The sequence below is a fragment of the Syngnathus acus genome, chromosome 24 (genome assembly GCF_901709675.1).
Source record: "Syngnathus acus chromosome 24, fSynAcu1.2, whole genome shotgun sequence".
NCBI lineage: Eukaryota > Metazoa > Chordata > Actinopteri > Syngnathiformes > Syngnathidae > Syngnathus > Syngnathus acus.
In genome coordinates this window covers 8665289-8689994 of record NC_051108.1, presented here as the reverse complement: position 1 = coordinate 8689994, position 24706 = coordinate 8665289, and the positions used below count along the sequence as shown (strand labels likewise).

The 24706-nt window shown below is 47.1% G+C and overlaps 1 protein-coding gene, 2 long non-coding RNA genes and 2 other non-coding genes across 5 annotated transcripts; 2 read left to right on the top strand and 3 right to left on the bottom strand.

Moving 5' to 3' along the window:
• Nucleotides 1–5656: 5656 nt before the first annotated feature.
• On the bottom strand, nucleotides 5657–9064 carry LOC119118391. The gene is made up of 6 exons (XM_037245368.1): nucleotides 8867–9064; nucleotides 8416–8800; nucleotides 7741–7865; nucleotides 7541–7623; nucleotides 7308–7496; nucleotides 5657–7136 (listed from the first exon to the last, which is right to left on the bottom strand). The coding sequence occupies exons 1-6, from the start codon at nucleotides 9062–9064 to the stop codon at nucleotides 5657–5659; spliced, it is 2460 nt and encodes an 819-aa protein (XP_037101263.1).
• A 402-nt stretch (nucleotides 9065–9466) lies between these two features.
• On the top strand, nucleotides 9467–10498 carry LOC119118216. Its single transcript, XR_005096669.1, has 2 exons — nucleotides 9467–9763; nucleotides 10000–10498. It is a non-coding gene; the product is annotated as an uncharacterized LOC119118216 (long non-coding RNA).
• On the bottom strand, nucleotides 10366–11135 carry LOC119118217. Its single transcript, XR_005096670.1, has 2 exons — nucleotides 10951–11135; nucleotides 10366–10474 (listed from the first exon to the last, which is right to left on the bottom strand). It is a non-coding gene; the product is annotated as an uncharacterized LOC119118217 (long non-coding RNA).
• A 6775-nt stretch (nucleotides 11136–17910) lies between these two features.
• trnat-agu lies at nucleotides 17911–17983 on the bottom strand. The gene has a single exon. It is a non-coding gene; the product is annotated as a tRNA-Thr (tRNA).
• Nucleotides 17984–18367: 384 nt separating this feature from the next.
• trnar-ucg lies at nucleotides 18368–18440 on the top strand. The gene has a single exon. It is a non-coding gene; the product is annotated as a tRNA-Arg (tRNA).
• Nucleotides 18441–24706: the final 6266 nt, after the last annotated feature.

Genomic DNA, 24706 nt, shown 5'->3' with positions numbered 1-24706 from the left:
TGTGTGTGTGTGTGTGTGTGTGTGTGTGTGTGTGTGTGTGTGTGGTCTATACAGAAGGAAAACAAAGAGAAATAATGTAATCAGATTATGACAGTCAGATTACATCATCTAATAAACATATGCATAAACAGCCATGTAGGGCATCTCAACCACAACAGCACAATGCAAGCAACAACAACTGATATACAGGGCAACAAACTTTACCACTGCTACCACCCTTAATGTACATTCAATAAGTGCGTTGCTGCCGCTTTAAGACGTGCACTGCTGGCCGACGGCACTCGGTGTCGGTAATAACAACGTATAGTACACAACTGAACTAAACACAGTAATACATTTCTAACGCTATAGGCACACGTTTGACAAACATATGACGATAGTACGCAGACAACATGGCGGCACCCCGTGCGAAGCCACTAACCACGCACTTATCCCATACAAGTTATATCCGCTCGTACCAGCAACAGGAAGTAAACAAAGATATGTTCGCTCCCCCAAGTGTACAGGCCAGCCTGCATAACTCACCTGGGGTTTCATAAACGCACACAAATGTCACGGGAAAAAGGGGTTTCGTAAGTCCGTTTTCCTCCCTAAGCGCGAGACCAACAAAGGAGCGCGCAGCGTTCTCATAAGTGTCCCGCTTTCTGAGGAGGCATTCAAGTGCACCTCGGAAAAGTCGGTGTCGGATCAATAGACTTTCGGACAAAGCCGCCCCCAACTGTCCACGTGGCAGTTGAATGAATGGGAGAAAGTCTATTTGGTTGTCCCTTCTTCGTCCTTGTCGTCAACAGCTGGAAGAAGAATGAGTCTGGCGACAGGACGAACATAGATGCGGTCTTTTACCTGAACCGTGGCAGTCCGAATGCGTCCATCTGCTCCTGAATGCGTCAGGGTAATCCGGCCTACGGGCCTTGATGCGCGGGGGAGTTGAGGATCCACGATTAGGACAACGTCGCCTATGGAGAGTGCCTTACCATCTTTCCTCCACTTACTACGCTCTTGGAGCCCTGGAAGGTAGTGACTGATGAAGGATGCCCAGAAACGATCGGCGATGAATTGACTGTGCCTCCATCGTCTCCTTCCTAGGTCACTGGGGTCATAGACAGCTTGAGGAAGGGATGAATCGTGACGACCCATAAGGAGGAGGTTAGGTGTGACTGGGTCAGGATCCGAGGCATCTGATGACAAATAGCCGAGTGGTTTTGCATTTAATATCCCTTCAACTTCCACTAGAGTTGTCATAAGGACAGATTCAGGAACAGTCTGGTCTCTAAGGACAACACGGAGCGCAGACTTGATTGATCTCACTTCCCTCTCCCATGTGCCACCAAAGTGCGGCGCACTAGGAGGATTGAATCGGAAGGATATTTGCTGTTCAGCAAGTTGGTCTTTCAACTCAGGTGCCATGGCAACGACGGCTTCACGCAACTCCCCCTCACCACCGACAAAGTTGGTGCCATTGTCCATGAGAAGCTCAAATGGTCTCCCACGTCGAGAAATGAATCTTCTCAAAGACAACAGGAAAGCGTCCGTGTCCAGGCTCTCCAACAGATCCAGGTGTACCGAGCGAGTTGTCATGCACTTATACACTATACCCCACCTTTTCTCAGTGCGGCGACCGATCCTCACTTGAAAAGGTCCAAAGCAGTCAACTCCTGTTGAATAGAATGGTGGCTTATAGAATCGTAGTCGAGCTGGTGGGTAATCAGCCATCTTCGGTACATCCGGTTTTGCTCTCCATCGTCGACACTCCAGGCATGTATATTGATGCTTTCTAATGGCCTCTCGACCACGAATTATCCAGAACCGGCGTCTGAGCTCAGCAAGCACGCGTTCTGGTCCCGGGTGTAGTAGAGAATCATCAGCATTCTTAATGATGAGCTTAGTCACATGATGACTTGGGTCCATGATAACTGGGTGGATGGTATCCAGGTCTAGTCCTTCAGCATACCTCAATCTACCACCGACTCTCAGCAGCTCTGTGGTTTTGTCGTATTCTGGTGACAGGGATATAAGACGACTGTTTAACGGAAGCGCACGTCCAACTTTGAGGGCTCTCAATTCATCAGCAAAGCAGTCTTCTTGGGCCTTTTGAAGCATATCCAAGATGGCGGCGACCCAGTTGGCCGCGGCCGCTACGGGTCTCAGCAATCGACAAGTATTTTCACAAAATATGTCGCCTAGGACACTACAAACAACACAAAGTTTAGTTTATCCATCCAGTAGATTAGTGTATGATCGCCAGCGCCTGCTGGAGGTACGGTCATCAAGTGTTTTCGGACTCGTAGCCACGCTTTTTCGTATATATGCATATATAAAATATGACGATTTAATATTTAGCTAGTTATGCTTGTGTTTATTCATTGATGTTTATTCATTTATATATATATATATATATATATATATATATATATATATATATTATTATTATTATTTTTTTCTTTCTTAAACACTTGAATAATATTTGATGTCACAGCACTTTGTTTGTTGTGCACTTTGATTATACAGGAGTGGAGCTCCTTACAAGCCCTAGGCTTCGTCTCCCTCCCTGCACTGTTATTTGTTATAATAATATGTGCTAAACAATAAACTAAACTAAACTAAACTACCCTAGTCTGTTTGCGTAGCCTCGGAGTGCTTAGGGCGCTAGCCCCAGAAGCTCACGACGCAGCGGGCTCGCCGGGCAGCACACGCCGGAGGAGGAGTAAGCGTAGGCGGTGTGACCGGCGGCGAAAGCGCGGCTGTCGAGGTGGGCTAACGGCTAAGCTTAGAGCTAACCCCTACAAACCGCCGCTTCCATCCATCTTCCTCTCCAACGTCCGCTCACTGGATAATAAAATGGACCATCTAAAACTGGAACTCTCTTCAAAGAGGGAAGTTAGAAACTGCTGCGCTCTCATCCTGACGGAGACATGGCTGAACTCATCAATGCCGGACAACGCCGTTAGCCTGGAGGGGCTCGCTACATTCCGCGCCGACAGAAACAGCGAGCTAAGCGGTAAATCCCGAGGAGGCGGGCTGTGTGTCTACATCAACAACAACTGGTGCAAAAATGCTAGATCTGTCGCCAGCTTCTGCTCTTCGGACATCGAGCTTTTGACTGTTAACTGCAGACCCTTCTACCTGCCCAGAGAGTTTACTGTTGTTAGCATCACGGCTGTGTACGTGCCTCCTAGCGCTAACACTAAAGAGGCCATGAGGGTTCTCTATCGGACAATCAGTGAGCTGCAATCCACGCACACAGAGGGGGTTTTCATCATTGCTGGGGACTTCAACCAGGCTAGCATGAAGACTATTCTCCCTCATTTTTACCAACACGTGGATTTTCCAACTCGGGGAGAGAACACTCTGGACTTGGTTTACACCAATATAAAGGATGCATTCAGAGCAGCCCCCCGCCCCCACCTCGGCTCTTCAGACCACCTATCTGTTATGCTAATCCCTGCATACAGGCCCCTGCTGATCAGAGCAAAACCCACAGTGAAGCAGGTGAGGGTGTGGTCTGAGGGGGCCATGGAGGCACTCCAGGACTGCTTTGAGTGCTCTGACTGGGACATGTTCAAATCAGCAGCAACATATGACAATCAGATCGACATTGATGAGTACGCCATGACTGTGTCAGCCTACATCAACAAATGCTCCGAGGACGTCAGCACCACTAAGAACATCATCACCCGAGCCAACCAACGACCCTGGATGACTGAGGATGTACGTCATACGCTACGAGCACGGAACTCAGCCTTCAAGTCTGGCGACAAGGAGGCACTGAGGACAGCGAGAGCCAACTTGAACCGTGCCATCAGGCTAGCAAAGCGAAGCCACAGTCGGAAAATTCAGGATTTTTTCCACGACGCCAATAACACCAGGAGTATGTGACAAGGCATACGGGTGATCACGGACTACAACTTACCCTCCCCCCCGGTGGGTGAGGTTGATGCTGACTTCCTAAATGGTCTAAATAACTTCTTTGGGCGTTTTGAGGCACTAAACAGCACTCCTGCAGTTAAAACTGTTCCCCACCAGGAAGAGGAGGCCCTCTGCCTTGACTCAGCCGACGTGTGGAAGACTCTGAGAAGAGTCAACCCACGTAAGGCCCCAGTCCCCGACAACATACCTGGGCGGGTGTTCAAGGAATGTGCAGGCCAGCTGGCTGGTGTCATCACAGACATTTTTAACATCTCGCTGGACCAAGCCAAAGTGCCAGTGTGCTTCAAGGCTGCCTCCATCATTCCGGTGCCGAAGAAACCTCAAATCACCTCATGGAATGACTACAGACCTGTGGCACTGACTCCCATCATGATGAAGTGCTTCGAAAGGCTGCTCAAAGATCACATCGTCTCCAGACTCCCCCCAACATTCGATCCGTTCCAGTTTGCCTACCGGCAGAACCGCTCTACTGAGGATGCCATCTCCTCCGTTCTTCACCTGAGCCTGGCTCACCTGGAGGAGAGGAACACCCACGTGCGGTTGCTGTTCCTGGACTTCAGCTCAGCGTTTAACACCATCATTCCACAACATCTGGTGGAAAAACTGGAACACCTGGGCTTCAGCACCCCCCTTCGGAACTGGCTGCTAGACTTCCTCACCAACAGACCTCAGTCAGTCCGGGTCGGACAGAACACCTCAGATGTCATCACCCTCAGCACAGGCTCCCCTCAGGGCTGCGTCCTGAGCCCCCTGCTGTTCACCCTGATGACACACGACTGCGCCCCCAGGTTCACCACCAATCACATCGTGAAGTTTGCAGACGACACAACGGTGGTGGGCCTCATCAGGGACAACAACGACCTGGACTACAGAGAGGAGGTGGAGCAGTTGGTGGGCTGGTGCAGAGAAAATAGCCTGATCCTGAATGTGGAGAAGACGAAGGAGATCATCGTCGACTTCAGGAAGAACCAGCCTCACCACGCTCCACTGATCATCAACAGCTCAGCTGTGGAGGTGGTCAGCAGCACTAAATTCCTGGGGGTCCACATCACAGACGACCTCACCTGGACTGTGAACACCACAACACTGGTCAAGAGGGCACAGAAGCGCTTGTACTTCCTGCGGAGGATGAGGAGAGCCCACCTGCCCCCACCCATCATGAGGACGTTCTACCGAAGCACCATAGAGAGCATTCTGACAAGCTGTCTCTCGGTGTGGTGTGGAGGTTGCAGCGCCTCCGATTGGAAGAACCTGAGGAGAGTGGTGAGGACAGCAGAGAGGATCATCGGGGCTCCTCTTCCCTCCATTCAGGACTTGTCATCCCAGCGCTGCGTGTCCCGAGCCCGTAATATTATCAGTGACCCATCACACCCCCACCATGGACTGTTCTCCCTGCTGCCCTCTGGGAAGAGGTTTCGCAGCATCCGCTGCAGGTCCACCAGGTTCTGCAATAGTTTTTTCCCTGCTGTCGTCAGACTGTTGAACATTCAAACGTAGCATTCCTCTGCACACTTGTAAATACTGCTTTTGTCTCCTGCACTGTTTACATACTTTATCACTGCTGCACTTTGTACTTTATAATTATCTTATTTCATATTTTTATATAGAATGTCACTTTTTTAACCAGCCGAAATACCACTACATTGTTGAAAGCCGTATGGAACGAAATTTCGTTTTGTACACACCTAGTGTTGACAAAATGACAATAAAGTTCTGTCTAAGTCTAAGTCTAAGTCATAAGCTTCTCTGCTTGAAGGAAATCTGTTGCTGAACACTTTGCTGTGGTGTTAGTGTTGGCCGCCCCATGAAGGGAGCTAGCGGTTTCCTGAAGAAGCTCTTGCCAAGTGGAGAACTTACTCAGGTCAGGATGTTGTGTGGGCAAGGCGCTGGAGACTGCTCCCACGAAGGCTGACTTCCTTAACTCGGTAGTGTCTGGTTCTGCCTCAGATGAGGGCATGATGGGCCACTCTCTCTCTGGCAAAAGGAGGAAATGTGGACCTTTGTTCCAGCGGTGATCCTGCACCATCTCTTTCAAGGTGAGTCCTCGGGTTATGTCATCTGCGGGATTGTGTAGACTACCAACATACCGCCATTGAGATGGACTGGTAAGATTCTGGATTTCTGCTACACGTGTTCCAACAAATACTTTGTAGCGGCAGGATTCTGATTTAATCCAGTACAGCACTGTTGTGGAGTCAGACCAAAGAGTGATGTGCTCAGGCGTTACTGTGAGCTCAGTCTCGATCACTTTTGCCAGCTGTGCCCCTGTAAGTGCGGCGCTGAGCTCGAGACGCGGGATGGACAGCTGCTTACGCGGCGCAACTCTCGATCTGGCAAACACAAAGGAAACGAAGACTTGTTGTCTGTCATCCGTTATTTGCATGTAAGCTACTGATCCGTAGGCGCGCTCTGAAGCATCACAGAAGATGTGAATATGACGGGCTGCATTGACGGTATTTCCACTGGCTGGTGAATAGGGACGAGATAACTTGAGTTGCTGCAGAGTAGGAATTTCCTGCACCCAACTCAACCATTTTCCGAGAAGTTCAGATGGTTGAATCTTGTCATCCCAGCCAATGTTAGCCTTCCACATGTCCTGGACAAGCACTTTACATCTTGTGGTAAATGGCACAATGTAGCCCAATGGGTCGTAAAGCTTGGCAAGGACGCTGTAGACGTTACGTAGAGTGGCAGCTAGAGGCTCGTTAGAGCGATGCTTATAACTCAACGTGTCGCTCAAACAATCCCGGCACAGTCCAAGTGTGGGCTCTTGAAGGTTGTCACTGGCCTTGGACAGCCATAGCTCACTGCTAGTCGATTGTGCTTCAGGGGGTAGGTGTGCGACAACTTCAGGCACATTACTGGCCCATTGTCTGATCTCAAAACCTCCCTTTCTCAGAAGTGCTCGCAAGTCATCGACCAAAGCCTTGGCATCTTCTGGTTTACTTACACTGTGGAGGCAATTGTCGACATAGAAGGACTGCTCGATCACATGCGTGAGGGGGGGATCTGGAGGTTCGTGGTCTCTGACGTGCTGCTGCAGGGCGAAGACGGCGCAACAGGGGCTACACGTTGTTCCAAATGGTAACACCTCCCATTGGTATATCCGTGGTTCAGACGTTCTTTGCATGTCCCGCCACAGGAAACGTAGGAGAGGTTTGTCTTTTGGCATCAAGCGGATCTGATGGAACATTGACTTGATATCTCCGCTGATGGCGACAGCATGACATCGAAACCGCATCAGGACACCAATCATGGTTGGACCAAGCGTCGGTCCCGGGAGGAGTTGGTCATTCAATGAGAGGCCATTGAAGGAGAAGGAACAATTGAAGACAACTCTGTCCTTTCCATTGTGGTGCACCATATGGTGTGGTAAATACCACGATTCGGTGAAAGTTGCGGCCTCTTCCGTAGAGATCTCTGAAACGTAGCCGGCCTGAAGTAGTTTGTCCATCTCCGTACAGTATGAAGCCGCTCGAACTGTGTCCTTGGCTAGCCGCCGTTCAGTGCAACGTAGGTTGGGCATCACAGCAGCCGGCGAAGCACAAAGTGGGATGACTGGCTGACGCCTCAACAGTGGAATAGCATAGCGCTGAGTACCGTCAATAGATACGCGTTCAGAGGCTGTCTGTAGGAGGGTGAGAGCCCGCTGGTCTTGCTTAGAACGGGTTGCAGTCTTCTCACTGATATAAGGAACTGTATCGATATGCCAAAGGCGTTCCACATTCCTGATAAGTTCTGTATATGGTGATTCAGTGGCGATGTGAAAACAGTAAGGCTGGTGAGAAGCAACTGGAATGATGTCCGACGGACCTTGCAAGGACCAACCGAGCCTTGTACAGACTGCCATGGGACTGCCAGATGGGCCTGATCGGACGGGCTGTGTTGGTGAGAGCAGATGGGCCATATCTGAGCCGATGAGGAGTAGAGGTTGTGCTCTGTGAATAGGCGTCAAGGGAAGTCCTTTGAGGTGCTCATAGCGCTTCTGGAGAGCTGCTACTGGGTACGTGTGCTCAGACAAGCTAAGACTATCTGCGGTGAACGCATGTCGAATGCAAAACTTCTGGTTTGGCTTGAAGACAGGGGATACATGAACGCTGACGCAGGAACCTTTCAGCTCCTTCACCTCTTGCTGGACGGTCCTAAGATGTAGCGTCTCTGGGTGTTGTGGGAGTTGTAGTTGTTCTACAGCTTGAGGGAGGATAATCGTTCTCTCTGAACCATCATCAAGCACGGCAAATGTCTCAAGGACGCGATCGCCATGATGTAGAAGCACTTTGACAACTTTCAGTAGCACTCTTTGAGGGCTTCTGGGCTGTTCGATGTAGATACTGGGTGTTGGATTACTAACCAGCAGCACTGTCTGCGAAGACTCTTGGATGGCATCATGCAGAACTGTAAGGTGTTTCTCTTTGCATGTCTTACACGGCCGTTTAAGCGTGCAGGCTGTAGCTTTGTGTGCCCGGCCGCACCTCCAACATCGGTCACCTTCCTGGATCCACTTCTTAATCTCAGCAGGGGACAGTTTCTTGAAGTCGAGACATGAGTTGAGATAGTGCTCCTTATTGTTACAGAATGGGCAATAAGGGCTGAGTTTGAAGGCTTGAGGCTTCGGCCGAGTGGTCTCTTTGGTGGCTCTCTCCCTTGTACAGAGGAAGACTGATGCAGTCTTATCTCTGGGCTTTGCACGAAACTGTTCTCTCTTAGGTGTAGAACGCCCGGTAGAGTTATAGAGAAGGGTAGCTCGACTGGCCAGACGCTTTGCTTGAGCCTTCATCTGGAGCCATGCGGCAAAGTCAGGCAGGGAGTAGGTGAGCTCTGAACCGGGCTGCAGGATGCCGCGAACGAGGCAATATTCCACAAATCCATCTCTCTGGGATGGAGACAGTTTGCTTAACAGGCGGTCAACATGGGAACCGCACCGGAGCTCATAACCTACAGGTCCCTCTAGCGTGCGCAGCATACCGACCAGTGACTGGACCGAGAGGGCAAAGGAGTCGAATGCATCAGCATCTCCAGATTTGATGGCTGGGGAGTTGAGTATTGCCCCTAATTCACTTTGGACCAGTTGTCTCGGTTGTCCGTATTTGTCTTGCAGAGCTCCCACTGCGGCTGTGTATGGTGCCGGGTCATACATGTATGATTTGACCAACTGCAGAGCACTCGGGAGCTTGAGCTGACCCAGGAGCACTTGATATTTATAGTGTTCGCTGAGATGAGTGTGACTGTTCATCAAGTTGTCGAGTGCCATCTTCAAAAGTGCAAAGTCACTTTCTTTACCACTCTCAAAGAAGGGAAGTGTTGGTTTGGGAATGCCATAGGATGTAGCAATCAAGGTCTCCATGCCTGGGTAGGTCCAAGGCGGTGCAGCGGGGACGGGTGTTGCAGTTGGTGTAATGGGTTGAGCAAATGGCATTGTAGGAGGTGGTGGCATCACTGAAGTTGCCAGTGGTGGTGTTGTGAAGCTTGTACGCTCCCCGTACGGGCCACCACTTGCAATCGGTAGCGTTCCAACTGCATGGCTTGTTACCGTGGGGAGGACGGGCGAGGATGATACACGTCCAGGTGGAAATGCAGCTACTGTTGCTGCAATGGGTGGTGCGCTGACAGGAACACTAGCTTGGGCACTTGTGATGAGATTAGCGGGTGGTGCTACTATCTGTCCAGGGACAGTAGCTGGAGGTGGTATTTGAACGGGCGCTGGAGGTGGCGGTTGTACAGGTGGATGCTGGGTGAGAACGAAGGGCACCCGCGGTGGCTGTGATCGCAGGGACGGCTTGGAGAATGTAGCGGGAGCTGATGAAGTGGACAAGGCATCATCGTTCGTCTCTGATAGGTAGGTCTTCACAAGACTGGCAATTTGTACCTCTTTCTCCAGCTTCTTCAAGCGCCTGCGTCTCCCCATCTCTTTAGCTAGTCTCTCTTTAGCCAAATGTGCCTCTTCTTGTAGCCGTTGTCCTTCCCTGGCTTGGGCATCCAATGCTGCGGCCTCCAAGTCAGCCTTTCTTTCCTCTTCTATTTCCTGTTGTAGGTCTGCAAGCTCCAAACCCTTTATCTCCTCTTCTAATGCAGCTGCTTGTATATCTGATGTGCTTTGACGCAGACTGAGACTGTTTGACCTCTGAGAGGATCGTCGTGAATGTGCAGCTGACCGGTAACTTGTCAAACTCCTTGCTCTGGTTGACAGAACCTGGCCTAGGTGTCCTACAGGTGTAGAGGAGGCTTGGGCTACAGGTTGTTGAGAGGGCAAAAGAGTGACTTCATATGGGTCCAAATGTGCAGGTGGACGAGGATCTCTCTTGGGTCGGTCCGATGACTCCCGCTGCTGACAATCAGTTGTTGATTCCATAGTGTCGGGGGAACCCTAATCCGGCTCGAAGGACCATGTAAGGATGTGGATTAGTGGTTAGGGATGGAGCACTATGGACGAGTCCGGTCAGAGAATCTTGCATCAACTTTATTCTGAACAGCAGTGAGTATGCAGGTTTCCAGGAGTGTATGTTAGTGGGTTTGAGTGTGTACTTGTGTGTGTGTGTGTGTGTGTGGTCTATACAGAAGGAAAACAAAGAGAAATAATGTAATCAGATTATGACAGTCAGATTACATCATCTAATAAACATATGCATAAACAGCCATGTAGGGCATCTCAACCACAACAGCACAATGCAAGCAACAACTGATATACAGGGCAACAAACTTTACCACTGCTACCACCCTTAATGTACATTCAATAAGTGCGTTGCTGCCGCTTTAAGACGTGCACTGCTGGCCGACGGCACTCGGTGTCGGTAATAACAACGTATAGTACACAACTGAACTAAACACAGTAATACATTTCTAACGCTATAGGCACACGTTTGACAAACATATGACGATAGTACGCAGACAACATGGCGGCACCCCGTGCGAAGCCACTAACCACGCACTTATCCCATACAAGTTATATCCGCTCGTACCAGCAACAGGAAGTAAACAAAGATATGTTCGCTCCCCCAAGTGTACAGGCCAGCCTGCATAACTCACCTGGGGTTTCATAAACGCACACAAATGTCACGGGAAAAAGGGGTTTCGTAAGTCCGTTTTCCTCCCTAAGCGCGAGACCAACAAAGGAGCGCGCAGCGTTCTCATAAGTGTCCCGCTTTCTGAGGAGGCATTCAAGTGCACCTCGGAAAAGTCGGTGTCGGATCAATAGACTTTCGGACAATCATGGTCAGAAAGGAGGACCGCGTCCTGGTCAGGGATGCCAAGGCAATCCCCGGAGAAGAGTGTGTGTCTCAGCATCGCCTAGTCATCGGAGACCTAACTCTGCGGATCAAGAAGTTGGGGGCTAAGAAGCATCCTCCCAAGTTGAAGGTGTGGAAGCTACATAGCGGAGGGAATAAAAACGAGTTTAGGGAGAAGATTGAGCATATAGCAGAAGAAGTGGAGGAGATGATGGAGTTGGGTTGTGTGGATGGCAAGTGGCAGGCAATGAAGAAGGCTCTGCTTGAAGCCACAGAGGAGGTGTGCGGATGGTCAAAGACAAAGAGAGACATGGTGGTGGAATGACAGCGTCGAAAGAGCGGTGAATGAGAAGAGGAGGTGCCATAAAGTATGGAAGAAATCTAAAAGGGAAAAGACCGAGTGCGGTATGTAGAGGCAAGGAGGGCGTCACGGACAGCAGTGTGGGAGGCCCAACATCGTGACAGACAACAGAGGAGTGAAGGAAGTATGGTGAAGGTACATGGAGAAGTTGCTGAATGTGGAGAATGACTGGGATGGTGAGGCGGGATGCGATGAAGTGGAGGGTGAATGTGGCCCGATCACACGGACAGAAGTGGGAAAAGCCATGAAGGCCATGAAGGATGGAAAGGCAGCTGGACCATCTGGAGTGGTGGCAGAGATGCTAAAGGCAGCGGGAGACGTCGGTGTGCAGTGGATGACCGACCTGTGTAACAGTGTTATCGCTGAGGGGCACATTCCGGAGGACTGGACAAGAAGCGTCCTGGTGCCTCTATTCAAAGGGAAGGGGGACCCACTCGCATGCGGGTCATACAGGGCCATAAAGCTGCTGGAGCATGGAATTAAGTTATTAGAGAGGGTGTTGGAAAGGAGGGTGAGGACACGGGTAAAGGTGGACGAGATGCAGTATGGCTTCATGCCTGGTAAAGGTACAACAGACGCAATTTTTGTCATCCGACAGATGCAAGAGAAACACCAGGAGAAGAGGAAGAGGTTGTACTTCGCTTTTGTCGACCTGGAAAAAGCGTTCGACAGGGTGCCAAGGGAGGTGGTGAGGTGGGCCCTAAGGAAGTCGGGTGTGGAAGAGGGACTGGTAAAGGCTGTGATGGCTCTCTATTGCAGAGCCTGCATCTAAGGCCCCATCCCTGAAGATGAGAGGCCAAGTGTACTCAGCCTGTGTCAGAAGTAGTATGACGTACGGAAGTGAGGCATGGGCCCTGAAAACAGAACACGAAGACAAACTAAACAGAGCAGAAATGAGGATGATCAGATGGATGTGTGGTGTGTCAATGAGGGAGGAAAAGACCAGTGCAGAGCTGAGACAGAAGATGGGAGTGGAGGCCATAGTGGATGTGGTGAGGAGAGGCAGACTGCGATGGTACGGACATGTAGTGAGGAAGGACGAGAACGACTGGGTGAAGAAAGTTATGTCGTATAACGTAGAGCAGGGGTGTCCAAACTACGGCCCGCGGGCCGCAGTTGGCCCGCGGTCCAGTTTTTATTGGCCCGCAGCAAAGAAGAAGTACTGGGCAGGCTAACGAGTTAGCGGAAAGATGCTAATTCGCGATCGTGCTAACACGCGCAAACGGACCTCTAAAGGAAATTAAACGAACATTTGGAGCAATACTACATTGTCCTAAAGGTTAGACACATGTGATCATTCATTTCTCTTGTTAGGAGACACACTTACATCGCCAATGACTCCCGTACCACTGTAACCGACATATGTACAAGAACGTAAAAAAGGAAGTGGTATCGCCTGAAAACGGCCTTCAAAATAAATCACCCTACCTCAAATCAAAGCATGGCTGAATAACATAAATAACATGGAGAATTCTTAACACAAACTGTAAATATGTTTTTAGAACAACTTTTATTATTATACTTTTTTTTATAACAAGATAGAAGTGTACATACTGTAAATATGTTCTTAGAACTCTTTTATTATTATAACAATTTTCTATAACAAGGTACAACACTGTAAATATGTTTTTAGAACTCTTATTATAATAACCTTTTTTTGTTTTTTAAAAATGTACAAGTGCAGGTACACTGCAATTGTGTGGGCACTCCTTGCCTTCTGCTGGCGTATGGGCAAGTTTTGTGCCATAATTCCGCAATTTAGAAGTTTTATTTTGACTTTTAATTATTTTTTTCAATTTGGGAAAAAAATCCACGATGTAGTGAAACCGCGATAAACAAACCGTGATGTAGCGAGGGATTACTGTGCATCACTGAAAATCAAGGCAATTGTGTTTGTCTAATTTGTAAAGAGACGGTTGCCTTGTTTAAGGATTTCAACTTAAAGAGACACTATCAGACTAAACATGCGAACACAAACGACCAGCTAACAGGGAGTGACCGCGCTGATAAAGTGAAGCAGCTCCAAGCTGAACTGGCATCACAACAGCGATTCTTCACACGGGACTGTGAGTCAAAAATAAATATTACTAAAGCAAGCTACGAAGTGGCCATGTTAAGACTGTTGATGTTATGGACCTCTAGACCTGACACAAACTATTATTTTCTGAAAGATAATGTAAATGACAAGAGCAAAATTCACTAGTTTTAAGTTTTAATAATAACAGACAACTTTGCATTACTTATAACTCCCGTTTAAAATGTTCATGAGGCAAAAGTAATTTTAAACTCATGTAAATTTAAGGTATTTCATACAGTTTGTTCAATGTTATCTGACTCTTCAGATATGAATGAAAGGCAGAATTTGTGTTTTTAGAGTTGTTCACATCTGCCTGAGTGACTCATATTTGGTTATTTTGTCATTTGAAAAATAAAGACAATTGTGACAATGAAATTTGTTTTATAACAGTGTGTATTTGCATGACATTTTTGTAGTTAAAAATGTCCGAAAAAACTATTGGCCCCCGGGCCCCTTCACTTTATCAAATCTGGCCCTCCTTGCAAAAAGTTTGGACACCCCTAACGTAGAGGGAACAAGACCCAGTGGCCGACCTAAAAAGACCTGGCAGATGACCGTGGCAGCCGACATGAAGGCACTCGGCATCAACCACGAGATGGCCATGGACTGTTCCCGGTGGAAGAAGGCCATATCGAGAACCCAGTCCAACCCAGCGGCGCCTCGAAAGCGGACTTTAAACCGATGATGATATCAAATAACTATCATATAAACAACAATATTATCAAACCATCTGTGTCACTCCAAATCATTAAATCCATCGATCAAATTCCTCGTCCTTTGTCAACAACGCTGCGCGTGCGCCGCTGATGTCAGCCTCGTCATTATTCCACAGATTAGTATATAACAATATTGTTTAGCCTTAACAAAGTACCAGGAAAGACGTGGGTTTGGTAAACGGCTCTTTATTTAACAAAAAAAAAGAGTTCAACGAGCCAACAACTACTTAACTGTAACAATAAAAACATATACAAGTTGCTACACGAAATAAAATATATCAAACAACTATAACATAAATAGTTCACCGCCACACGGCCCCAAGCACCGGCATCGACTTCCAGGCGTGTGGCAGCGTGGACTTCCATCCCCGGAGGTGGCACTCCCAGCCACGGAGGTGGAAGAGAGCTCCATAGAATAGGACCGGGCGTGCGTAAAAGCCCTGTCCGAGCCCCATCCACCGTCCCCGGACAGCCACCGGCCGAGCGCCGGCCCCCGACCTTCATCCACGGAGGTGAAAGATAGCTCCATAGAGTAGGACCGGGCGTGCGTAAAACCCATAATAGTTTTTCAAACCTTCTGTGTCACTCCAAATCATTAAATCCTTCAAACTCTTCGTCCTACGTGTCACTTACAAGCAAAGCCACTAAAGATGCCGGTAGTACATGGGGCTCTTCGTCATCTTTGTCATCCCGTGATCAAATCCTTTGTCATTTAAGTAAACAACCGCCGCGCCGCTGACGTCACTTGCAGTTCAAACTACAGTAATCCCTTGCTACATCACGGTTCGTTTATCGCGGTTTCACTTTTTTTATTTTTTTTTATTTTGAAAATTTGTGACAAAAAAATCACATATAAGTCGCTCCTCAGTATAAGTCGGCCCCCCACCCAAACTATGAAAAAAATGCGACCTATAGTCCGAAAAATACGATAATGACAACACACAATACAACACAACACAACACAACACAACAATACTTACCTTTCCTTTAAAATCTTTTTCTCTACCTAACACAGACAGATAATGGGAGAATGTGTCACAATGTGAAGGAGATGTATTGGGTAATGCAGAAACAAAACAAAAACTATTATTTATTGTTAGACACATTATCCACTAGGCTACTTTCCTCTTGACATTCATTAAATTGACAATGAAGGGACTTGAACCCCTTAATCTTCTGATCCAAAGTCAGTTAACTTCACTTGAATCTAGGCTGTAGATTTACTGTATATGCTCAAAAATCATTGCACTGCTATCACTTGTCAGAATTTCCTGTATGGCTATCTGGCCTAATGGATAAGATTTCAAATCTAAACAGATCTTCATGTCTAGTGTATCATCAAATTGAAAGAGGAAAATATAGGTAAACTGTTTGTGTGCTGTTTTGATCTTTGTTGTGATGACCCCAAATGTCATTGACAAAAGCCAAAAGAAAGAGGCAAATTTTTCATTTTATGTACAATTTTTAATTTGTTTCTCTTGACTCCAGTCGAGCAACCTGTGCTTGCTGATATTCACAATCCCTGCTTACTTTGCTGCCCTACCCCTTAAAAGAAGAAAATGTTATTTTAGTCTGAGCAACCTGCTCCCGACTGAAAGTAGGGTTTCTAACTAAGGTTTCCAACTAGGACTAGGGTTTCCAACTAGGGCTAGAGTTAGGGTTAGGGCTAGTTTGGACTAGGTATATAAAAAGTCTGCCCCACCTGAGGACCGAACTCTTGACCTTCAAATTGTGAGACTGACATGCTAGTACCTGCACTAATGAGGCTGTGCATTTGCAGTTTTACAATTCTTTTTTACTGTAAAATTGATCAAACCACCGGCCATTTCAATCAAACTGAACTTCACAGAAAGAAAAAGTGACTGTAAGTCTGAGCAACTCGGGTTAGGGAAGCCAACTAAGGTTTCAAACTGTGGCCAGGGTTTTCCAACTGGGGTTTCCAACGAGGATGAGGGTTTCCAATTAGGGCTAGAGCAGGGGTGGCCAACCAGTCAGAGACTAAGAGCCACATTTTTTACTGTGTCATCGCAAAGAGCCACATCATACACATGAGCACACATGAACACCCCCCCCCACACACACACACACGCGCACACAAACACGCACGCGCACGCACGCGCACACGCACGCACACACACACACACACACACACACACACACACACACACCCCTCTGCTCAGCCAAATTTATTGTGTGACATTATTATGTCACGCACCAACATGATAATGACAAATTGACTTTTTTACAGTACTAAAACCGCAGACCAAAGACCACATTTTCAACAATGAACATTGTGTGCATTGTCTCACACAGACAAACTCTCAGTTCAACAAATTCCACAAACAAAAACATAATACGTTTTTTCACTTACTATGTGTGGCGGGACAGACCATTCGTTTGAGTTCGTCGTTTTCAGGAGACAAGATTTCAATAACGTCACTGAGGCATATTTTAACGAACTCCACTTCATTGTATGGCTTTTTAGCCCGTGCAATGTTCCAAGCCAGTTGAAACAATGCAAGTGTGACAGTCTCTGAGTGCTTCGTAATTTTTTTGAAAAACTGTACCTATTTTTCTGCCTGACTTTTCAAAGTCTCCAAACTTGTGCCTGCGAAATTCAGTCCATTTTGCAAAGTCCTTATCGATATTGGCATGAAGTGAGCTGAAGTGGCGCTGACCATTTGAAGCTTTTAAATGCGCCAATGACGTCCGACATATCAGGCAGAATGGCTTGCCATAGCATTCAACAAAAAACAACTTTAACTCTGTTAAAAACGTCCTGTGTTCATCGTCATATATTCGTTTAGCTGTGCATTTTTTCCTTGCCATTTTGGCAAGCGTCTTGTCAGCTTTTCTGGACCTAATGGGCCCCCGTAGTCAAAGTCGCCATTCATAAAAAAAGCGGGCAAAACCAATCTCTCTGTTTGTCCCTCCTCCTTTGCGGGATTTCACCTCACGCGCATGCGCGTTTGACCAAAATACCATATTGAACTCAAGCGAAGCAAATACGCACGAAAAATAAACACAAATGTTGATATGAACGTAAAAGAGCCGCATGAAACTAGCCAAAGAGCCGCATGCGGCTCGCGAGCCGCGGGTTGGCCACCGCTGGGCTAGAGTTAGGACTATATAAAAGTATGCCCCGTGTGAGGGTCGAACTCACGACCTTCAGATTATGAGACTGACACGCCTGCGCCAACGACGCTATGTTTTTGCATTTTGTGCAATTGTTTTTACTGTAAAACTGATTCAACCACCGCCCATTTTGATCAAACTTAACTAGGCTAGGATTTCCAACTAGGACTTACAGGAAAGGCTAGAGTTAGGGTTGGACTAGATATAAATCATGCGCCGTGTGAGGATCGAACTCTCGACTTTCAGGTTACGACACTGACGCGCTACCGCCTGCGCCAACGAGACTTTGTGGCACCTGTCTTAAAATTCTTTTTTACTGTAAAAAAGATTCAACCACCGGCCATTTCCATCAAACTGAACTTCATCGAAAGAAAAAGTTACTTTTGTCTGAGCATTCTCAAACTTGGGTTTCCAACTGGGGATGGGGTTTCCAACAAGGGCTCGAGTTAGGGTTAGGACTAAATAAAACAGAGCCCCGTGTGAGGGTTGAACTCACGACCTTCAGTTTACTAGACTGACGCGCTACCGCCTGCGCTAACGAGGCCGTGAATAGTTGGTTTTACAAAGCTCTTTTACTGTAAAATTGATTCAACCACCGGCCATTTCAATTAAACTCAACTTCACAGACAGAAAACTTTATTCTATTCTGAGCAACCTACTATCTTCTGAAATTGACAATGATTTTACTGTGGACTATGGAAAACAGCGCCCCGTGTGAGTGTTGAGCTCACAACCTTCAGATTTTGAGACTGATGCACGACCACTTGCACTAACAAGGTAACATGTCAATTGCATTACAATTCTCTTTTACTGTAAATTGATTAATCCACAGGCCATTTGTCTGGAACAATTGTGAACTTCACTTCCCACCAAAGGCTGCAGTCATCAGAAGTCGTTGCCATGTTTCACTTGGTACAGTCTTTCACATGGCTATGTGGCCTAATGGATAAGGCGTCTGACTTCGGATCAGAAGATTGAGGGTTCAAGTCCCTTCATGGTCAATTTAATATTATTTATATGAGATCAACGACTTTATTTCAGTCTGAAGCAACTCTTGTATACTGTCAGAAAGGGTTTTGGTTTCTGATTTATTTTTTTGTTGTGCTGACTCCCCCCCAATCTCCGTTTTAAGTGCAACAAAGTGACAAAAACCAAAAGAAAAAATGCTTTCTCTATTACACACTAGGGCCAGCGTTTCCAACTAGGGCTAGGGTTTCCAACGAGGGTTCCAACTCCGGGTAGGGTTTCAAACTAGGAATTCCAACTGGGGCAAGGGTTTCCAATTAGGGTTTCCAACTTGGGCTGGGGTTTCCAACTAGAGACAACATTGGACAGCTGCCACTTGTTGGGAACCTTTAAATGTTTAGTCTTATCAACGAATGTGTTTCAGAGGCTAGATTTAAAACGTGGCTGCTGGTTTTCGTGAACCAAACCCATTAAAAAAAAGTGAAAGAATGAAACAATTCTCAATAGCAGAACCCTGGTTAGCTCAGTTGGGAGAGCATGAGACTCTTAATCTCATGGTCGTGGGTTCAAGCCACACGTTGGGCGTCCCTGCTTGTTGGGAGCCGTTGAATTCTTAGTCTTATCAGTCTTTAAAAATTTCAGATGGCGATGTGGCCTCATGGATAAGGCGTCTGACTTCGGATCAAATGATTGGAGCGTTCGAGTCCCTTCATAGTCAATTAATGTGTCATGCTTTAGAAATCCAAAACTTTACTTCAGTCTGAACCAACTCTTGATTGAGTGATTGAACTTTATTCATCCCACAGCGGGGAAATTCACTTGTCACAGCAGCGCATATGAGTGCAAGAATAATACGAGTGCAAGAATAAAACAAGTGCCAGAATTACAAAAAGGGTAAATAACAGACAAGGATAAACACAAGTGCTGCTAGTAGAGACGAAACACATTCATTTTATCAGGTGGCATGCATGTTGTAAAGTCTGACAGCAGAGGGAATGAAGGACCTGCGGAACCGTTCCTTCCTACACCGAGGGTGCAAAAGTCTGCCGCTAAAGGAGCTGCTCAGGGACCGCACAATCTCATGGAGGGGGTGAGAGGTGTTGTCCATGATGGATTTAAGCTTAATCAACGTCCTCCTCTCACCCACAACCTCAATGGAGTCCAGGGGACAGCCTAGAACAGAGCTCGCTCTTCTGACCATCTTATTCAGTCTCCCCTTGTCCCAGTCAGTACTGCCCCCACCCCAGCTGACCACAGCGTAGATGATGGCCGAGGCCACCACAGAGTCATAGAAGGTCCGTAGGAGAGCCCTGCACACACCGAAGGACCTCAGTCTCCTCAGCAGGTGGAGGCGACTCTGGCCCTTTTTGTACAGGGCGTGGGTGTGATCAGTCCAGTCCAGTTTGTTGTTAAAGCGAACACCCAGTAATTTGTAGTTCTCCACTACCTCAATGCCCGATCCCTGGATGTTCACCGGAGTGAAGATGGGTGCTGTCCTCCCGAAGCTCACAATCAACTCCTTCGTCTTGCTGGTGTTCAGCTGAAGCTGGTTGAGCTCACACCAGCTGACAAAGTCCTTGATGACCAATCTATATTACAGATCGTTCCCCTACGAGACATTTCCAACAATGGCCGTGTCGTCGGAAAACTTCTGGATGTGGCAGTGAGCGGTGTCGTGGGTAAAGTCTGAAGTGAACAGGGTGAAAAGGAAAGGAGAGAGCACCGTGCCCTGGGGGACACCAGTGCTGCAGCGCACCACGTCGGACTCACAGCGATGTAACCTCACATACTGCGGCCGGTCGGTGAGGAAGTCCGTTGTCCATGCAGCCAGGCGCTGGTCCACACCCGCCTTCTCCATTTTTACCCGAAGCAGTGACGGCTGGATGGTGTTAAAAGCGCTGGAGAAATCGAAGAACATGATCCTCCCAGTGCTCCTGTTGTCCTCCAGGTGAAGCAGTGTTCTGTGCAGTCAATAAATCACTGCATCGTCCACCCCAACACCAGGCCGGTAAGCAAACTGCAGGGGGTCCAGCTGCGCTCCCACTAATGAACGCAGGTGACCCAGGATGATCCTCTCCATAGTCTTCATCAGGTGGGAAGTCAAGGCAATAGGCCTGAAGTGGTTAGGCTCCTTGGGGCGCGGCACCTTCGGTACAGGGACCACGCAGGAGGTCTTCCACAGTCCTGGGACCTTGTTCAGGCTCAGGTTGAACAGGTACCTGACCACACCACTCAGCTGGTCCACACAGTCCCTGAGCAGTCTCGGCCAGATGCCGTCTGGGCCCGGGGTCTTCTCTGCCTCGATCTTTCTGAGGTGACTCCTCACCTGAAGATCTGTAAAGGAGAGGGGGATGTCGGAAGACCGGGGTGATGGAATGGAGAGGGGGGTTGAGAGGGGGTTGGTGAGCTGGCGTGGGGGCTGGAGTGTCGAAGGTGGCAGAATGAGGTGCGGAGCGAGGTGAAGGGACGGGAGGGAGGCGGAATCAAATCTGTTGAAGAACAGATTGAGTTCATCCACCCGGTCCTTGTCCCCATAAGCTGGTTTCCGATCAGCCCCTTTACCATGGCCCGAGATGGACTGCAGAACCCTCCAATGTCAGTTATAAGTTCAACAAAAACCAAAAGAAAAAATGCCAAGTTTTCTCTGTTGCAGATGTTTTGGTGTGTTGATCACTAAAACAATGTTAAAATGAGGAGGCCTGAAAGCACTGCTTTTACAATTCAGGAATATACAAACGTTTTGTGTGCCAAATCTTTATTACAGCCAATAGCAGAATCCTGATTAAAGGTACAAAAAGACAGGCAATGACTATGTGTGTCCGCTGGTTCTTCTCTGCAACACAGGAAGTTTGCATTAACAGGGACACTACAGTTGTGCCCATCGGCAAAAGGCAGCCCCCAACTACCACATGAGTAGCCGACAGGCCTGTTCTAAAACAGCTCACTGATGAGGACGTATTATTTTCAAGGAATGTTCTAGAAGTAATCGTTGTTAAAAAAATAAAAGAACACATGATGGTGGTACTTGGAGATCACTGTTTATATATACACACACAAATATATATATTGAGTCTAGGGAGACAAATATACCGCAAACTGTGGGTAGGTGTCAGGTGATGAACCACAGAAGAAATCACAGTTACCAAAGAAAGATGACAAGCCTCATTTTGAAACAGAGCTAAACATCAGGGATGAGAACGGCAAATGAAAAAAAACACTGAAAAGTAGCCGGGGTATGGGGGCCACATGCCCCACTTGCCGCAGGGGGCCAGGGGCCGCAGCCCCCCCCCAATGGGGGCGCAGTGGGCCGGGGGCCACTTGCCCCAATTGGGGGATGCAGGGGCCACAGGCCCCTATTGGGGGCCACAGGGCCCACAGGCCCTACTTGGGGGCCGCAGAGGGCCAGGGACAACACCCCAGAGGGGGCTCAGGGGGAAAAGCTCCCTGGAAACTCCTGCATTTTGGCAGTATAGCAACCCCAAAACCATTAATTTCATCACTCGATTTCAACAGTTTTGTTAAAAAAATATTCCTGCTTGGTGGGCTGCCAAGGTGAATATAATACAGTCAAGCCTCGGTTTTCGACCACAATCCGTTCCAGAAGGCGGTTCGAGAAGCGAATCGGTCGAATTCCGAATCTATCTTTCCCATTCCAAATAATGGAACATTTTTAATCCGTTCCAAGACTTTTTTCAGCATTTTTTCATTTGCGCATTTTTGTCCGATCGCGCAACTGCAGCGCACCGCCGAACGCGCAACAGTAGCGCGTTGCCGACCGCGTAACTGCACCGCGCTGGTTGCATTATTGTGACAGAGCCGTCACTGAAATTTAGAAAATATTTTTAAACTCCTGATGTACTTTCCAATATTCAAGTGGACCTAAGTGCGCAGGGAGCTTAATATATTCCGATCGCGCAACCGCAGCGCGCCGGGCACTCACTGTCGCATTGCTTTAAAAGCGTCTTTGTGTTCCGAGTTGTAAAATGACGCTGCTCTCGAGCCATGCCCATCTGAAGCAGTTCGTGATCCCGTTTGACTTGTCTATTTCCCTGGCACGATCCTCGTCTTTTTTCTCTAAAACCTTCGGCATGCTGGCTAAAACCTTTGCTAATCAGGCAAATGAGTAGGCAAATGATGTGACGAAAGTAGCGCCAAAATGCTGCCGAAAATAATTCAGTTGTTGTCGCAATACTGCTGCCAGCCCCCCCATATACTATAACTACGCAGATCCGATGATCCCTAAGACTTGAGATGAGACAAAATTGGAAAGACTTTTTTGTTGACAGTGTCTGTGAGTTACTTCAACAAAAAAAGTTCACAAAAAGTACACATAGCTAATGTTGACCACAAAATGGCATGTGAGCTAGCCAGGAGTCCTGGAATCTTCTGATCTGTAGACAGATGCGTTATCCATTGCTCCACTCGCCCCACGGGAATATGTGGCTTGTAAACTTGTGTGTAACACTTTTGCAAAAATGAAAAAAAAAAAAAATTGGTGACATTATTTGAATACGCCATGATGCTTTATCCATTGCGCCACTCGCCCAACAAGTTACGGCTATAGAGGCTTTGCAGTCACGTGGTTTTATCACGTGATTTTGTGTTATGCCGCCATCTTGGCGGTCAACTAGTCAGCTCGTTCCTACGTGTTTGTATGGATTGTCTGATTTCTGCGCTACGTTTTCACCGATTTCTTCCGAATTATGGCTGATTTGCTATCCAACGAAGTTAGGCATTTGGATGAAGACTCCAAGAATCGTCACAGAGAGAAGTTGAACCTTGTTGGCACAACGGATCCGTACCTTTTACCGAGAAGCATGCTAAAATCGCCCGAGCATTTTGCAACAGCCGACCTGCCTGAACGCTCATATCCAGATATTTATAATTACCTCGTCGATTTGTTTTGTAATGGCATTTCATAACTTGACATATTAAAAAACTGAATAGAGTGAAATCATTCAGATACTGTACCTGTCTGTTCAAGTTGCTACCATTTTTATTATTTGTTTATTTTTGCATGATGCCACATCTGATTGGCTTGAAAACTTAACCAATAAATATAATTCAATATTTACATTGATAACGTTTTCAAGCATCATGAAAAAATAAACACAAAATAAAAACGGGGGGGTGAACTGAAGAAATCATCCCATTCCCTGCCTTGCTGCTCTTGCTGCCTTTCTAAAAATGCACCCAGCATTTTCAACAATCATATTTGTATCATCCCATATTGTATTATTTCACATTTTGTGAAACAAATCAGGGGTGAATAGTTTGTTTACATACCTGATATGAAGTCCTCATTGCATATCCTTGTGTAAATCGTAGGTTTCCATCGTTCACGACGAATATCCGCGATCCATTTATCACGTTTTTTCATGTTCGCCGGAAATCTATAGAAGCTAAGATTTGGTTTATCGCCTCGTCTATTGCTACATCCAACAGCACAGCAGGTATCCGGCATTTTTAAGCTCAAATAGCAGCAGATATAACAAGAAAGCGTGTGTGAGTCGTTGACCGGCACTGAAAAGTTGACCGCCATGATGGCCGCCAAGCTAATGTGGGTAGCTTGATGACGTCAGCTGCAAAGCCTCTATTGACCGTAAACCTGTGTGGAAAATCGTCATTGTCCAAAAGATGGCAGTTTAGCAAGAGTGACCAAGGTACAAATTCCACAAAGCAATTTGATTATGCCATGACCAAGATGTTAACTGGGGTTGCTGCGGCCACAACGCAGAGTACTAACCACTATACGATCGTGGCCAATATGCACAACTGATTTAATGGTCCTGCATACAATCGTGTAGTGTTTAATTCCGTTGTGTTCGATTCGAATCTGGGTTATGGCATAATCAAATTACCGTTTTTTTCCATGTATAATGCGCAAAATTTAACTAATTTATTGTCCTAAAATCTGGGGTGCGCATTATACATGGGTACAATTTTTTTTATTTTTTTTTTATTTTATTTTGTTTTGTGAAGAAAATCATGGTACAACAATTTTTGAAGAAAATCTTGTCACGGATGGTTCTTTACAACGTCACTTTCCTCTCTTTTCATTTTAACCTAACTGATCGCGGTGGTGCCTTTCTGGGCAGTCGGAGAAATCAACGGCAACAAAAAAAATACATCCAGCCTAGTTAAGAAATCACCAGAAAGATCACCATGACAATTGTGAATAATAAATAAATAATTATTATATATATTATATATATTATTATTATAATAATAAATAATTGTGTTAAATAACTGGAACATCACTCAAATATTGGTGATCCAGTTGAGAGTCTCACATATTTCT